Raw genomic sequence first — 15,522 nt, 5'->3', positions numbered from 1 at the left:
GCCGCTCCCCGCCACGAGCCACATGGAAGATGCGGCTGATGGTCTGCACAGGAGCATGGTCGTTCACGGGCTGGATGGCCACGCGGAAGACACCCCGTACCTCCTCCCAGGCCATGTCACTGCTGCCCTCGCCCTGGCGGGTAGCCACAAAGGGGATGTCATCTTCTGTGGTCTCGGAGTTGTCATGCTGGTAGACCAGCCGGCCGTGCAGCAGGTCCTCATTGGTGAAGGATGTCACCATGGTGGCCTCATCTTGTGCGTCTCGCCACACCAACCTGCCATGGCGGGGTCGCTCCATGACCTCGTAGAGGTAGTTGGCACTGTTGAGACTCTTGACAAAGAGGTGGTCAGCAGAGAGGACGCCCTTCCCGCCCTCGGGCACCGAGAGGAGGACATTGGTGAGGACGGGGGCGTCCGGATCACCGCCAATGTGGATGGGGAAGGTGTACAGCGGGGAGAAGTGCGGCGGGGCTGTGACGCGGAAACGGAAGGCGTCCTCGACTGCCTCTGAGGCACGAGCTGTGGCCCCATAAGTCACCCGGCCAGCCTGCAGGTCGTCCTGGGTGAAGCTCTGGCCGTCTGACAGCCGCGTGCCCTGAAGCTGAAGATTGCCCTTCCTGGGGGCCTGAACCACCTCATAGTGGAAAGTGGTGGGGTTCTGGCCTGCCTCCTCCAGGGTGGCCTCCAGGTGGGCTGTGGTGAGGGCCTCCTGCTGGGTGTTCTGGGTGTGCAGCGGCTCCAGCCGCAGCAGCCGCACGGTGGCTCTCTGGATCATCACTGGGAAGGTCAGATTGCTCAAGGCCTCCTGGCCCACCTGCACCTCCAGGGCCACGCTCTCCACTGTGTCCTCAGCGTGGTGCTGCGGGTCGGTGCTCAGGTACCTTATACGGCCCTGCTCCACGTCCCGCTGGTGGAAGGCCCGTGTAGATCGCCACTCGGTGCCCTCTGCCCCGCCTGCCCCCTGCTTCTGCAGCTCCCCCAACCGCAGGGCCCCGGTGACTCGGAACAGCACGCTCACATCCTGCCCCACGGCATTGGTCTCCACCGACAGGTTGGCAGGCAAGACGGGTGCAGCGAAGCCCTGGGCCAGGCGCAGCCCCGTGTTGTGGAGGACTTGAATGGCTGGCCTGACGGCCACCACCTTCAGCGTGACTGGGGGGCTGGCTTGCAGCCCATCGCTGACCCGGAATGTCAGGTCTGGGGCGGGCCCGCCGCGATGGACATAGACTAGGCTGCCTGCCTCCAGCTCCCGGCAGGAAAACTCGGTTGCTGGCTCCCCGGGCTGGTCTCGGCGCTCCACGGGTAGGCTGGCGGGGGCACCGAGGAGCTGGAAGGTGAGGCCCTCGCAGACGGAGTCTGGGTCGTAGGCCTGGAAGACCTCTGGCCCCAGGGGCTTCTGAGTGTGTTCTAGGATCACCATGAGGCTGCCGTGCGGGAAGATGACGCGAGGTGGGTCATTGACAGGGTTCACCTGAATGGGCAGGATGTATGTTTGGCCCCTGCGAAGGCAGGAAGGCACGGCCCCCCGAGATGTCACTGACACCTCGAGCACCAGCTGGTCGGAGGGGTCCTCGGAGCCATCGTGGACGAAGCGGGCCTTGCGGTTCACCACGTCCAGAAGGGTGAACATCTTCCGTGCCTGGGCGCCCGGAATGTCCAGTTCCAGCTCGCCGTGACGGGCCCCGCGGCTCACGCTGAACAGCACCTGGGACTTGCGCAGCTCGGCCTCATTCAGGTCCAGTGTGGGCTGCACGTGCCGCCACTCCAGCCAGGCTGTGCCGCCCTCAGCCACCACCAGCGGGCTGACGGTCAGCAGCTGGGTGAAATTGGCAAAGACCAGGGGCAGCCCCGGTTCTGGCACGCAGGGCACGGGCAGCTCCATGGCCGACCACACCTCGGGTGCCAGGGTGGAGAAAGCTTCGTATGGGCCGTAGGCGTCCTCCTCATACTCGTCTTCCTCTAGCCTGCAGCCAGCTGCCATGTTGCGGGTCAGCAAGGCTTCCCGGAGCCCCTGCCTCTGACCGTTGACGCTGAGATCCTCCATGCAGCCCAGGAGGGAGACGTTGACAGCCAAGCCCAGGCGGTGCTCTTGGAGGTAGCGAGAGGCCTCGGCATCCAGCCCCCCGAGGAGGAGATTGCCTCGTGGCTCCAGGTAGCTGAGGACCCCACGGTTGGAAGTCCGTGTGGGGTACTGGTCCACGGAGATTTCCAGCCGGTGAGCATCCACGTGGACGCTGACCTCGTGGGGCTGCCCATCGGCCACAGGCATGCTGTTGTGGAGCAGTACGGTGCCCTGGCCCTTCTCCACCACGGCCCGCAGGTGGCCCTCAAATATGTCCACGTAGATGAAGTCCCCCTGCCGGCCCCCGGCCTGGAAGGCCAGGGGCGCCTTTTGGCTCCGTGTGGTGAGTGTAAACTCCAGGGTGCCTTCATGCCGAGTGCTCCAGGCAGGGAAGGCGGCCAGCGAGTAGGGCCCAGAGAAGCCCACGGCCACATCGTCACCAGCAGAGAACTCCTCGGCACAGCCCTCAGGCACATCTGCCGTCAGCGGCCGGAGGAGGCTGCGACCATTGAGGGTGGCCGAGTGGAGGCAACCCCGCAGGGGTCGGCTGGCTCTCGTCAGGTAGGGCAAGTCAAGGCTCCCCGTGCCCCCCAGGAAGAGCCCGTAGGGGACCTCCAGGGGAGCGCCCTGGACTGGGGCTGAGGCATTCAGGAGCCCATCGACTGACAGCAAAGCCCAGCTGTCTGACACGGTCAGCTCCACGATGTGGGGGACAGAGTCGCTCAGCAGCATCTCTGCCGGGGTCTGCACCCTCACCTCTTCCTGGCCCAGGAGAAGTCGGACCTGAGGAGACACGGTGGGAAAGGAAGCAGATTGCAACCAGCACTTCTGCGGTAAAAGCGTAACTGGCTCCCCACACTTGGGGTCCTCCGAGCAGAGGGCCTAGGACAAGTGCTTCTCAAGCCAGTCCCCTCTTTCCTGCCAGCTCTTTACTCATCCCCCAAACCCTCCCCAAAGTGATTTCTGAACCAGGCCTGGATGGGCGCAGGGGACCCTGATGTGAATCAGATGTGGTCCCTGCCCACGCAGACCTGTCACACAGCAAGATGCTTTCCTAGAGATTCAGCCTAAATTCTTGTATGTCTCCCCACTTTCCTTAGGTGAGAGGTGCCAGAAAAACCACCTTGGAATACAGAGGATTCCTCCCCTGGAATAATGGGCACCTGAGAAACCCTTGCTGTGTCCCCCAAGTAGAGCAAAACACCTTGGAGTCACTGAGGCAGCTAGGCTCATTGTTCAGGGAGGGGGCACCCAATGCTCGGTGTTTTGACTTGTCCAAGAGGGGTAGTCCTTGGGGAGAGAAAGTTGTCTCTAGGGCACTGACACAGAACTGGCTCTGGTGCAGGGCTCCCACAGCCAGATGGTAGAATGGGTGGTGGCAGAGTATGGAAACTGAAAGAGCAGAGCACTATGAACTTATGGCCTTGGGAGTCCATGTATGGAGCCCCTTTCTAGGAGTGTGTCATCAATATACCTGGCAGAAAGAAAGAACATCAGTGCCAGGTTGTACCAGGCCATGTTCAACAGTGACACCTTGTGGCAGCGAGAAGCAATGGCAGCATCAGATGGACAGAGGGGACCAGAGTCCTCTCCCCACTGGAGTGTGGAAACAAATGGCTCTCCCAAAGATGGACTAAGACTTCGTGTCCTCAAACTCTTCATGGTCAGGGGAAAGCCTCCAGAGACAGCCAGAAGACTCTTTGCAAATAAAACTTGTGGTAACTTGAACAATGAAATAAAATTAAGGAAGCTGTGGGGCTTCCCTAGTAGCTCAGTGGTAAAGAATCCTCCTGCCAATGTAGGAGACATGGGTTCAATCCCTGGGTCAGGAAGGTCCCCTGGAGAAGGAAATGGCTACCTGTTCCAGTACTGTTGCCTGGAGAATCCCATGGACAGAGGAGCCTGGCAGGCTACAATCCATGGGCTCACAAAAAAGTTGGACATGACTTAGTGACTGAAGAATGGCAGTAGCATTCCTGGTTGTTCCATCACCGACAGACAGTGGTGATACTGTCATAGTGGTGATAGAGGGTGGCCAGGGCTTTGCCAGAGGGACGCACAAGGGTGCTGGGACCCAGGAGAGGGGAATCCGCCCAGGTGAGGATAGGGGTGCCCATGCTGAGACTTCAAGGGGAGGCTGTAGTGAGGCAGGTGCAGGGAATGAATGAAGCTTGCATCAGGCAGAGTAGTGAGCAAAGGCTTGGCAAGAGCAAGAGACCACGGGATGGCAGAGAATGGAGAGTGGTCAGCGTGCTCAGAACACCAAGGACCGGCGAGGGGTCGTGGTGAGAAGCATGGCTGGAGAGCAAACGGACAGAACGGGTTCCTGAGGGGCTCACACTTCTGTCCATCTCAGAGCGGGGGCGGTGGGTGGGGGGCCCTTGAGGCCTCAAGGTGAAAGCGACATGCTCAAAGTCACAGCTGGTGGGTGGGGGGTGTGCACTGGAAGCTAGAGAAGGAGTCCAGCAGGGCGACATCACTGACCTGCAGGCGTCCGGAGTAGAGCTGCAGGAGTAGGTAGTCAGCTGGGCCTGCCGCCAGGAGAAGCAGGGCCTCGGGCTGTGCCGTGGAAAACTCCAGCTGTAGGTCTATGTCGGTCAGAGCCGTGGCCACGGGGACCTCCAAGTGGTTCTCTCCAAAGAAGGAGGCTGTGTGACAAGAGAGAGCTGTGGTGAAGTGCGGCCCTGTGCCTGGAGGAGGAAAGGAGCCTCAGGGTGGACGGCTGGGCCGTAGGGAGGGCGCTTCAGGCCGGGGCTCCCCCTTGGTTCTCCACGGTGCCCCCTGTGGCCTCAGCTGGTCCTGGCACCAGAAGGCACGGCCTTGCTTCATGTCCAGCCTGGACCCTGGCTCTGAAGGAGGTCAGACCCAGCATCCCAAGCATCGAGGTCTTCTCCTCGGGGGTTTCTGGGGCCAGAGGCTTCTGCCAGCTCCGGCTCTCTTCCCCTGGGCCCTAGAGGAATCCCCATCCTGGGTCTGGCTCCTTTCTGGCTCAAAGGGAAACCATCACTGGCTTAATCAAGTGGCCCGATGGCCACCACCCCCAGAAATGAAGCTCTAGGAGAACCATTGCTACCCAAACTGATCCCTGCTCAGATTCCTTCTCCGAGGTGCCCATCTGGTTTAGCTCCTGGACTGGCTGGCCACGGCTGAGCCCTGGTGGCAGTGAGTCCACAGGAGAGCAAAGGCTCTGAGCCCAGATGGACACCACGTGCGATGCCAGAACCAAAAGGGGCCAAAGCTTCCTCCATCACCCTGTATTGCTTCCTGCTGCTTAGCTATTAATGGTCCCTGGTGAGCTGTCAGATCCGGCCCCATTATTTCCACCGTGGCCCGGAAGCCAGGGTTCAGCTGAGTTCTCCAAGCCTGGGTCTCAGACTGAAGGCAAGGCCTGGGAGGGGCTGACAGTCTGATGGGCCTCCCAAGACAGGAGGTCATATTTGGGGTTTCCCAGGGTCACTGTGTAGACCCTACACTGGGACACCTCCTCTTTTTAAGTTGTCACCCCCTCCAGGAAATTTCTCCAAATGAGCTTCCCTTGGCCTCTAGCCTGCTGCCACAATTTCTGGTCCATTCCTTTCATGGAGACTAGTGCCAAATACTGACTCCGCCCCCTTGATGTCCAGGGCTGGGGTAGGGTAAGGGGAGACAGGAGAGGGTCATAAAGATGATTCATCCTCCTTGGGCTTCTCTTAAATCCTCTGTGAGTCAGTCAAGGCTGTTGGCCTCGTTAGGGAGGATCTGTTTCCCGGGGGGTCTGAGCCAGCTCACATACACCTGAGGAAGCTGCATCAGCCCCTGGAGGCGTCCCAGACTTGTGTGCCCTGAGGGCAGTCAACACGGCCTGTAGAGATGGAGGGATGCCCAAGAAAGAGGAAGCTCTCCCCTTCAGGCTGAGCTGAAATCCCTTCTACTTATCCCCTCTTGCCAGCACTTGCTGGCCACACCAGAGCCTTCTCTAGAAAGCTAAAGAAATCAAAGCAAAAGTGCCAGGCCATCTAGGTGGACACAGCCCGGTGGGCCCAGCTCATCTCGGTGTCCGCGACGGACAGACCAGGGAACTGGCAGCTGGCAGGCACCTACAGGGGTGTTTTATCTGCAAGGTCAAGGACTCTGAGGAACAAAATGCAGCACACTAAGCTGGGGGCAGCTACAGCGCAAGGAGCGGAGGCAGGTGGCCCCCCGTAGGATGCAGCCGCCACCACGGCAAAGCTCAGAATGGCTGGCAAGAGATGACCGTTACGTTTTCAGGAATTTTGTAAGCCAGGTGATGCTGCCCAGTGAGCCTATTCATACCACGGAAAGAGGCAAAACACACCGATCGGGGCTCCCTCTCTCCTGGAGAGCCTGCTGTTAAACCCTCACCTGCCTAACATGCACTGGCTGGGGGCCCCTTTGCTTCCCAACCGTGTGCGAGTGAGCACAGGCCCTCACCCACACTCCCTTTCACTAAAGGTGGATGTCAACCTGCCAGGGCGCGGTCCAGCTGGGGACCAGGCAGGAACTGAAGCAGCTGGCTGGCTCTAACCATTGAACCACCCGCCCGCAGCGCCCTCCTGGCACGGGGGAATAGCAGCCTGTTTGGTCCGGTTCTCCAGGCCAGAGTGGGAGGGCGACAGGAAGCAGAGGTGCTTTCCAGAGAGAGCTGGGGTCTGAATGGGCCCATTGAGGGGCTGGGCCCTGCTGTTTCCTGTGGGGCCACGCGGGAAGGGCTCACACAGGCTGCCTTGTACAGCCCGGAGTGCACAGGCCGGGAAGCCCCCTCACCCCAACAGAGGCCTCTGAGGCCTTGCTGGCTGGGGTTTTGGAAACTCTGACAGTGCCATTCCCTCCATCTCCTGGTCTTCTGCTGCTGCCTCTCTGTTTCTGATGGGTGGCAGTGGTAAGAACCAAGAGTCCCTGTCCTGGGCGGTGGGCCAGGGGAACAGTTGGAGAGGGCCTTCAAATGGAGAAGGCAGGCAGGATAAAGACGGCATGAGCTAGGCATCAATCCTGGAGGGCTTCCTGGGGGAGGTGAGGGTTATGTAGAGGAGCGGAGAGGGAGGGAAATGGGCACTCTCAGAGGGAAGCAAGGCCAAGAGGCTGGCGGGGATGTACAGGTTCTGGAAATGCTGAAGACAGAGGAGTAGAGAGGAAAGCAGCAGGGGCCACACCAGGCTTGGCAGCCTGATAGGGATGTCAGGGCAGCGCGGGGGAGAGAGGAGGCCTCATTACAGCCTGGAGGCCTGGCCTTGACGTTCCTGGGTCAAGAAGACCCGTGATTCATCAAAACACCAGTTTAGGCCTGCAGCAGCCATGTGGGCTCTCCTCTGGGCCAGAAGGGGCCCAATTCAGGCCTCAGTGTCACCACTCTGTAAAATGGGCACCCCTTCCCACTCTCTCCCCCTCCTGTCTGTAGGGATTAGTCCTGGAAGTCCCTTTCTGGCCTGAGGTCTGCTCTCAAAGGTGAATGTGCAGAAGGTCAATGGTATGGGCTGCTTGGGCAGCTCCAAGCTTTTGGCATGGGGGGATCAGGATGCCTAGAGGGCTTGAGGGACAAGCAGGAGGGGCAGGACGAGTGCCCCAGGTATGAGTTTCTCTGCCTGGAAGAAGGCACACAGGTGGGTGTCCTGGGCTGCGTAGCTGTGTACTCGCCTGTGTGTGCGAGTGTGTGGGTGGCTGCTGGGAGTGTGTTTTGGGTTTGCGTAAGGCGGTGTGTTTGTGCATGTGTGCGCGTGTGGGCCGGGAGCTGCCAGGACAGAGCAATGATTGTGCCCAGGCCTGTCCTGCCCCTCGGTGCCCGCCTGCCGTGACTTGGCTGCTCTGGGCTCCATGAAAGGGGCAGTGTATTCCTGGAGGGCTGCCACCCCTCCCGCCCAGCACCCATCCGCCCGAGAGGTTTGCCGAAGGTGGAGAATCCCGCAGCTTCCCGCCCTTCCTGCCCACGAACAGGGCGCTGCTGTCTGGGTCCAGGGCGGGCGCCTCCATCCCTCTTCCTGAGACGAGGGCTGGGGGCACAGAAGGAGTCTGTCTCCATCCCCGCCGCGCCCCTTCCTTACACACGGAGATGAAGCCTAGGTCAAGGTCCCCCAACAAGCCACCCCCTGGCAGAGCATGGCTCAGGCTGGCATCTCCTGGCTCCCTGGGCCACTCCTAGGATGTTTATGAGTGAGGACCGGGTCCCTGTCCCTGGGGGACCCCAAACATGAGGCTTACTTGCATTGTGGCGTTCAACCCTCCGCCTGGCAGCAGGATTTTGGCCTCTCAGTCTCTCTCAGGCTCCCCAACCACCCCCCAGGCCAGGGCCAGGGCCTCAAGCAAAGGTACCTTTCCAGTCCTGGGGCTGCTGCAGACCCAGCTCCTCGGAACCCCTGGGGCTGGCCAAGTTTGTCTCTCCCTGTCTCTGTCCCACGACTCCCTTTCTCTGCCTCTGCTCCTCTACTTCTCTCCTTCTCTTGGTCTTCAGCCCCCTCTTCCCCTTCCCATCCTGGCTGTAACTCGGGGCACCACCCTTGCTCTAGGACAGTCCAGAGAGCCAGACCTGTCCCCCTCCCCCACCCAGCCCTGGGACCCCCATCCCTTGGTGATGTGTGCACAATATCAAGGCTCTCTGTGGCCCTTGCCTGGAGGAGGGCACTTGGCTTCCACTTATCAGACAGACAACTGAAGCTTCAGAGGAGAAGCAATTTGACAGAAGCAGAAAGCCTATAGCTCCAGGCCTTGCCGCCTATCAGAGCCCTGCCTGCCTGGGCACCCCCACCCCACCCACCCTGGGCAATCAATTTCTTTGTGCCCCGTTTCCATCACATTCCCGGTCGCCTGGGGGCAGCCAGGCAGCCCCGCAGCGGCATGCGTCATGGGCAGCAGCAGCATTCCTGGGTGTCTGCTGCCGCCTGACTTTATAAGGGAGAAAGTTCGGGAGCCCAGAGCTGCTGGGCAGGATGGCCAGTGGGGAATGCCTGGCCCTGCAGTCAAGGGTGGGTGGTGGGAGACCTGGACCAGTGGATGTAGGGGAGGTTCAGCTAGTGACACTGAGATGGAGCAGGAGGTGAGAGGTGGGCGGGGAGAAAAGTGGGAGCCCTACATTCATTCATTCATCATTCATTCACCAATATAACAACGTAGCGATGGGAATGGAAAAGGGGAACTAAGTCGAGAGACACAGAAAGCCTGAGGAAGGTATTAAAAGTGAGCTTAAAAAATAAAGACCCCCCTCTCCTCTGCAAAGACTGAATTCGGAATCCAGATGGAGGCCTGAGGTAGGAGATGGAGGAATAAAAACCAAGAGAGAGCAGGCAGGATGTGGGACAGGAGCAGGGAGGGTGAGGAGGCAGGGAGACCCCAGCCAGCTGGGGGAGGAGGGGTCCTGCTCTGGGGTGAAGCTGGGCTTCTCCTCCAGGACTTCTCCGGGTTTGGCCCCAGGGGTGACAGATCCTGTTTCTAACCAGATCCTGGGTAGGCAGCGGTGAGGCTGGGAGAATCCCTCTGAGGGAGTCTGAGGGGCTGCAGAGAGCGCCAAGGCAGGGCTGAAGGGCTCTCTGTCTCCCCTCGCTGGGGTGTGTGTGTGACCCACCTGCGGGCTGAATGCGGCCCTGTGTGTGAGCAGGGATGGGCCGGGTGCTCTGCCCCGTCACCCAGGCTCTCTGGACCTCATGCCTGATCCCCTCCTCTCGCGCCTCCAAGGGGCTCATTTTTTCTTTACCAGCACTGTTCCCAAGCCAGGGAACCTCTGGGGAGGCCCGGGTTGGGTGGAAAGTTCCCTCTGATTCAGAACCAGAGTTTCCGCCCCCAGGATTGGCAGCGAGGCTGATGTTCCCGCCACCACCCCCTACCATTTCGGAGCTGGGGAAGTGAAAGTGTGGGGATGAGAACTCGACCCCACAGAGCACGGCAGACCCCCGAACGACCTCAGCGGGCTGCATGTGGGCATGAGTGTGCCTGAGTGCAAGTCAGCGCCATGCATCATGGCGGGTTGAGGGCAGGCGTGTGGGCAGGTGAGGATTCGGCGGCGTGGGCCCAGTCTGGCTCCGGATGTTGGACCATGACTCCCTGGCTACACCTGCTCCTAGGGCTCCCAGGTGAGGGAGAAGCTGCCACCGCATCTACTCAGGTGCCCGACCTTCCCTCATCACATCCCACAGTCCCCCAAGCCTCAGCCCTCCCAAATCGAGCTATGACCTTCCACCCAGGCTGTTTCCACTGAAGATAACAAGGGGGGAAAGTTAGAGGGATGACTTCAGGTCAGACCAAAAGGACAATGTAACCTGCCCATGGTGATGACACTGGGGTCATAGAGCCAAGGCTAGGTGGCTTAGCACCTGCCGGGGCTGGCGCCTAGGAGATGCTCACTCACCTCATGGCACTGGCTCTGCTGCCCTGATTCCAGACCAGAGAGTGATCCAGAGCCACCCCAGTGGCCCGCCAACCACCCGCGCCTCTCCTGCCCCGCAAGCCTCGGCTGTAGGAACAATAGCTTATAGGAGTCAACTTCCGTGGTGTCTTCCCTGGCGGCTCATGGTAGAGAATCCACCTGGAATGTGGGAGACCTGGGTGCAGTCCCTGGGTTGGGAAGATCCCCTGGAGAAGGGAACAGCTATCTGCTCCAGTATTCTTGCCTGGAGAATCCCATGGACAGAGGAGCCTGGTGGGCTACAGTCCATGGGGTCACAAAGAGTCAGGCACCACGGAGCAACTTTCACTTTTGCTTTCGTGGGAGTTAAAAAAGCAGCCTTCTTGGGAGAGACAATAGCCGTCTCCATAGAGTGCAGGAATGCTGGGTCCTCCTGCCCACCTCCCCATCTCAACACTACAGAGACCTCACTGGGGTCAAGACGACCCCGCCCTTCCTCACTCCAAGAACTCTTGAGCTCTGAGACTCCCTCTCGGGGACTTAACCTCTTCAGTTGCCTTTCTGGTTCCTTGCAAGGCCCGAAAGGCCAAGGCGGGACAACAGTTTCCTTAGCTATTGGCTGATCTCTGACCCTGGTCACCGGCCTTGGCTATCATCTAATCAAGCATCCGGAGGCCACCCATGCTGAGCGGCATTCGCTGGGGAGCATTTCCAATTCACAGACCCCCTGTGGAAGGTGAGCACCCCTGGAGAGGAAGCAGGGGATGGGTTGGGGTGGGAGATGCAGAGCTTGGTCCACAGGCACCAACTGGGGCAGGGCTGGTGCCCTGGGCGCCCAGTCACGTGTTCCAACCCTGGGGCCCACGTGGGGCACAGAGGAAGTGGGAGGGAAAATGAGAGGTTTTGCTGGAAGCAGCAGCCCAGCGTCCACCCAGGCTGGAGGGCTGGGGTGGGGAGGAAGCAGGGCCCTCAATGAAGTCTTTGTGGAGACTCTTCTTCTCCCCAGGGTGGGGCGGCCGTGGTGCGGAGCAATTCCCAGCGGCTTTTCTTTGCCTTGTAATTTGCCTCCTTCTAGGGCGGCTGGGTGGATTTCCATGCCCTTTCCCACATCCCCTTCCCTCCGGCTTTCTTGGCTGCAGAAGCAAGGTGGGATCCTCATCTCAGTAGGCCTGGGCTGGGAAGAAAGAGAGGGAAGGACCCTCGCCTGGCGTTGGGCCTGCAGCCCCCAGCCCCCAATAGGGTCCTTGTGAGGTTGCTCCCATTTTACAGGTGAGGAAACTGAAGCTCGAAGACGGCAGTCGTCTGTGTTAGGGTGTCAAGATGGGCTGTGGCCGGGCTGGGACTCAAGCCCCTGTGCGTGTGGCTCCAGAGCTGGGTGCTGTGGATTCAGGGAGGGGTGTGTGCCCACAGAGGCACGGAGGGGAGTGGGGTTAGCTACTGTCTGTGAATCGGAAGTGGAGCATTGGCTTCTGGCCCCAGGGGGAGGAGGGTGTGAGAGCTGGCCCCCTGCCTGGGCAAAACACACTTTTTCCCTTCCCTTCCTGTCCTTGGGGGCTCCCTCTCTCAGGGTTGGGGGTGGAGGTGGGAGGGAGTGAGTGGGCGGGGAGCATCTGCTTGCCATGGGTGGTTTGGCAGCCGGCCTTTCCCAGTGTGGCTGGCTTGGGGCCGACCGGACCAGGGAAGGACCTTCTTCAAGGCTGGCTGAAGGCGGCACGTTCCAGAAACCAGTGATAAGTGCTACTCATGCCCACTGGGGTCTTGGAGGTCAGAGAAGAGGGTGGAGAGGCAGGGGTGTGGGCTCTGCCCAGGGTGAGATGGGGCTCTCTGGCGGGCCAGCCCCTGTTGTGGCCAGAAGCCAGAGCCTGGACGCCTGTTGCTCATCTCCGAGTCTCCCCATTCTGGGCTGAGAAACCACTGAGGGCAGGGCTGCCGGAGAGATGTCTCAGGGCTTCCCCCAGCCTGGCAGGCAGATCTTGGAGACAGTGAGTGTGCAAGCTAGGATGGGGATTCTGGAAGCAGTGACTGTGGGTTTGGACAGAGGCCTGGCCCCATTTGACTCAGATTATGTTTAACAGGCCGAGTGTCTCGAAGAAGCCACCACCATCGGTGCCTCAGTCCCCCCACCTGAAATATACAATAGAGGGGTGGGGTGACCCCACAGACAGAAGCCCCACATCCAGGAGACTGGGGGAAGCAGAGGCTTGGATCAGGGATCACCCACAAACCTATACACACACCCTTGGCCTCTGGCCAGCCCAGGCCAGCAGAAAGTGGCTGGTGGAGAGGTGTGATCACTACAGCAGGCAGAGCATGGCCGCCTCAAGCCTGAGTGGCCACAGGCCTGGCTAGAGTGGAGGCTCTGGAGGGCAGGACCCAGCGCCTACATCCGCAGGTCAGCTCATCTGCCATGCACACATGCACCAGCGGAGGAAACATCGGCACCCAGGGGCATGCAGGGACAGTGATGGTGCCCATAGGATGGCTTTCCCATCAGCACTGCTGTCTGACAGCAGACAGGCCGAGAAGCAAGTCCCTGGCACTGGTGCTGTGCCCGCAGGAGTGTGTGGCCTCAGAGGGTGGACCAGGAAACCTCAGTGCCCTGGCCAGAGGCCTCTGTGCTAACCAGGATCCACCAAGATCCCCAGACTGACACCCCCTGCCCCACCGCTGGGCAGGCCTGACTCCTCTTGGAATAGTTCCTGGCACTCTCACCTGCCAGCTTTGTAGACCCCTCCAGTCTGCCAGCACCCACTGAGCTGTGCTCCATCCCTGGCCCCCTCTCTCCAGCCCCCCACTTCTCCCCAGGGTTCGGGCACTGCCTCTTTGCTCTGGTATGCCTATCTCTGTCTCCAGCACCAAGTCTCCAGGGCTCTGGGCCTGCCTGCCAATGCTCCCTGGACATTTACACCAGGAACACCCATGGGGAGGCCCCCAAACCCAAGCACACTTGTTCAAGCAAGACTCAGCATCATCTATCCTCCAACCTGCTCACCACCCAGTGAAGGGCCCACGGGCACCCACTGCTGGGCAGAAATCTGAAAGTTCCTCTGACCCTCTCCCTCCTCCTGACCTTGAATGAACTTCCCATCCATTCAGCCCATTCATCGTCCTTCAAATGTGTCTCCCATCCTGCTTCCCTGTGCCATTCCGCAAGACAGATGGTCACCATCCCTCGCCTGGCTTAATGAATTTCCTGCCTCCCTTTGTTAATCGCAGCCACAGTTAGCCTAAACTGAGTCGCTCCATCATCCTCACTTGCCTGGATGCCTTCTATGGCTCCCCAGTGCCTCCCACCAAGCCCCCAGTCCTCTGGTGTGGCACTGAAGATGCTGGATGACCTTGTTCCCACCCCACCAGGCTCCCCTGTTCACTCCTCCAAACACCCAAAGGTGCCAGCCTCACCAGACCTGGGCTGTTTTCCCTCCATACCTGACAGGTCTGCACTCCGGCCTTTGCTCAGGCTGGGCCTTCTGCCCAGCAAGCTCTCCTTTCCCTTTTGCCTGTGAAATGCCCTCACGCTCCTTCAGGAAAGACAGGCTCCCCACCCTTCCCCGCAGCCCATAGCTCCTTCTCCCGCATTTGGGGTGCAAAGAGACTCCACTGCAGCTTGAGGAGCTGTGTGACTGTCACCTCTCTCTGTTAACACTGTGAGTCTCAGGCACAAGACTGGTGATGGGAGGTGGCGAGAAAGGGAGGAGAAGGCCTGGCAGGGCAGGAGGGGGCCATGTTCCCTGGCTGACCCAGCCGGGAGGGGCTGCACCTAGGAGGCTTGCCCCAGCTCGGCCCCTCCAACTTGTCTTACCTCCAGGCTTGCTTCCAGCCCTCCCCTGCCCTCCGGGCCCCGGTGCCTGCAGGTTGGGGCAGGGTGGGGTAGGGTGGGACACAATGGCTGGGGCGCAGTGGGGCACTGCCCCAGCCGGGGAGTGCTTTTCTGGGCCTGTGGTGACAGTCCGGTGCTTGTTTTGAAAGAAAATAGACCCTGAGCCCCTATTTATAGCTGGAGGCCATAGCCACAGACAGGAGATGGATGGCGTTTGAGGCTGTGCAGGCCTGTGTGCAGGCAGGGGCCGGGGGTGGAGCCATTCCCAGGCCCCCTGCCCCCCTTTCTCAGCCTCCAAGCAAACTGTCTGAGGGATCCTAACATTCCCTGGGACAGGATGTAGCCTGTGCTCTGGGGTGAGAAGGTGGGGGCTTGGGTAATGAGGAAGGAAATTTTCTCGCAGCATGGGTCCCTGGGGCCCAGAGTCCGTGGTGGGAATGGCTGGAGGTGAGGGTGTGTGATGTCTAGGAGTCTAGGAGGTGGAGAAGGGCCTGCGGAGGGTGGGGGTGCCATCTGCCACTGTGACTGGGTGATGGAAAGAGAACAGGCCAGGGCCACAGAGATGGGGCAGCCAGAGAGGGCCAGGCAGCGGTGGGGAGTGAGATGGAGAGACAGCCTTGGGGAGAGGCGGGGAGAGGCGGGGGGGAGGGGCCGAGCCGCAGGCCAGCTGACATGGTGAATAGAGGGGAGACGGGGGGAGCAGGGGAAGAACTGAAGTGGGGGTTCTGTTCCACAGAAAATCTTCACGGTGCTCTGGGCAGACTGGTCAGTGCACGTCGGATCCAGGTCAGGAAGGGCAGGAATCAGGCATCTCTGTGGCCTGTACCCCAGAAGGCCAGGCCTCTGCCCGCTCCCACCACCCCCAGGGCTGGAGACCCTGTGTGCCTGGCAGTCTACAGCTGAGAGGCCCCAGGGTCTCTTTGGAGGCAAAGCAAAGCTGTGGGGGCAGAGCTGATGCTGAAGGGCTTTGAGGCCAAGGTCTCTGAAGGGCTGTCCTGAACAGGGGAGCGGGGTTGTTCCAGGACTGCTGGGGACAGGTCTGGGTTCTGAGGTGCTGGGTGGGGAGTTCCCTGGGCTTGGAGGGGTTCCAAGCTGAGGCGGTGGCCTAGGCTCACACCTGCAGCCGGCTTCTATTCAGGCCCCTCCCTTGGTTGGGCTGCTGGGGGCTAGGGGGTGTCTATAGCCCTGGTCATGTGTCATGGAGTTATAGCCACAACCGGTGACTCAGACAGTTAAAAAAGGAGCAGCTCTGAGCAATGACTCAACTGGCTCTGGAGGGGCTGGGTGGGTCTGGCTGGTACAGGATGGGGTGGT

The 15,522-nt window shown here is 60.4% G+C and overlaps 1 protein-coding gene across 1 annotated transcript in view; it reads right to left on the bottom strand.

The window, feature by feature from the left end:
* CSPG4 (chondroitin sulfate proteoglycan 4) overlaps nucleotides 1-15,522 on the bottom strand; it is a 35,811-nt gene that overhangs the window by 11,962 nt on the left and 8,327 nt on the right. Inside the window, exons 2-3 of the mRNA XM_010843409.1 lie at nucleotides 4,547-4,710; nucleotides 3-2,845 (exon numbers count right to left, since the gene is read on the bottom strand). Coding sequence (XP_010841711.1) covers nucleotides 3-2,845; nucleotides 4,547-4,710 — 3,007 coding nt within the window. The remainder of the gene's footprint in view (nucleotides 1-2; nucleotides 2,846-4,546; nucleotides 4,711-15,522) is intronic.

Source organism: Bison bison, unplaced genomic scaffold (assembly GCF_000754665.1).
Source record: "Bison bison bison isolate TAMUID 2011002044 unplaced genomic scaffold, Bison_UMD1.0 scf7180017864181, whole genome shotgun sequence".
In the NCBI taxonomy this organism is placed as follows: Eukaryota; Metazoa; Chordata; class Mammalia; order Artiodactyla; family Bovidae; genus Bison; species Bison bison.
Note: the sequence above shows the minus strand (reverse complement) of the source record. Positions and strands in the feature narration are given on the sequence as shown.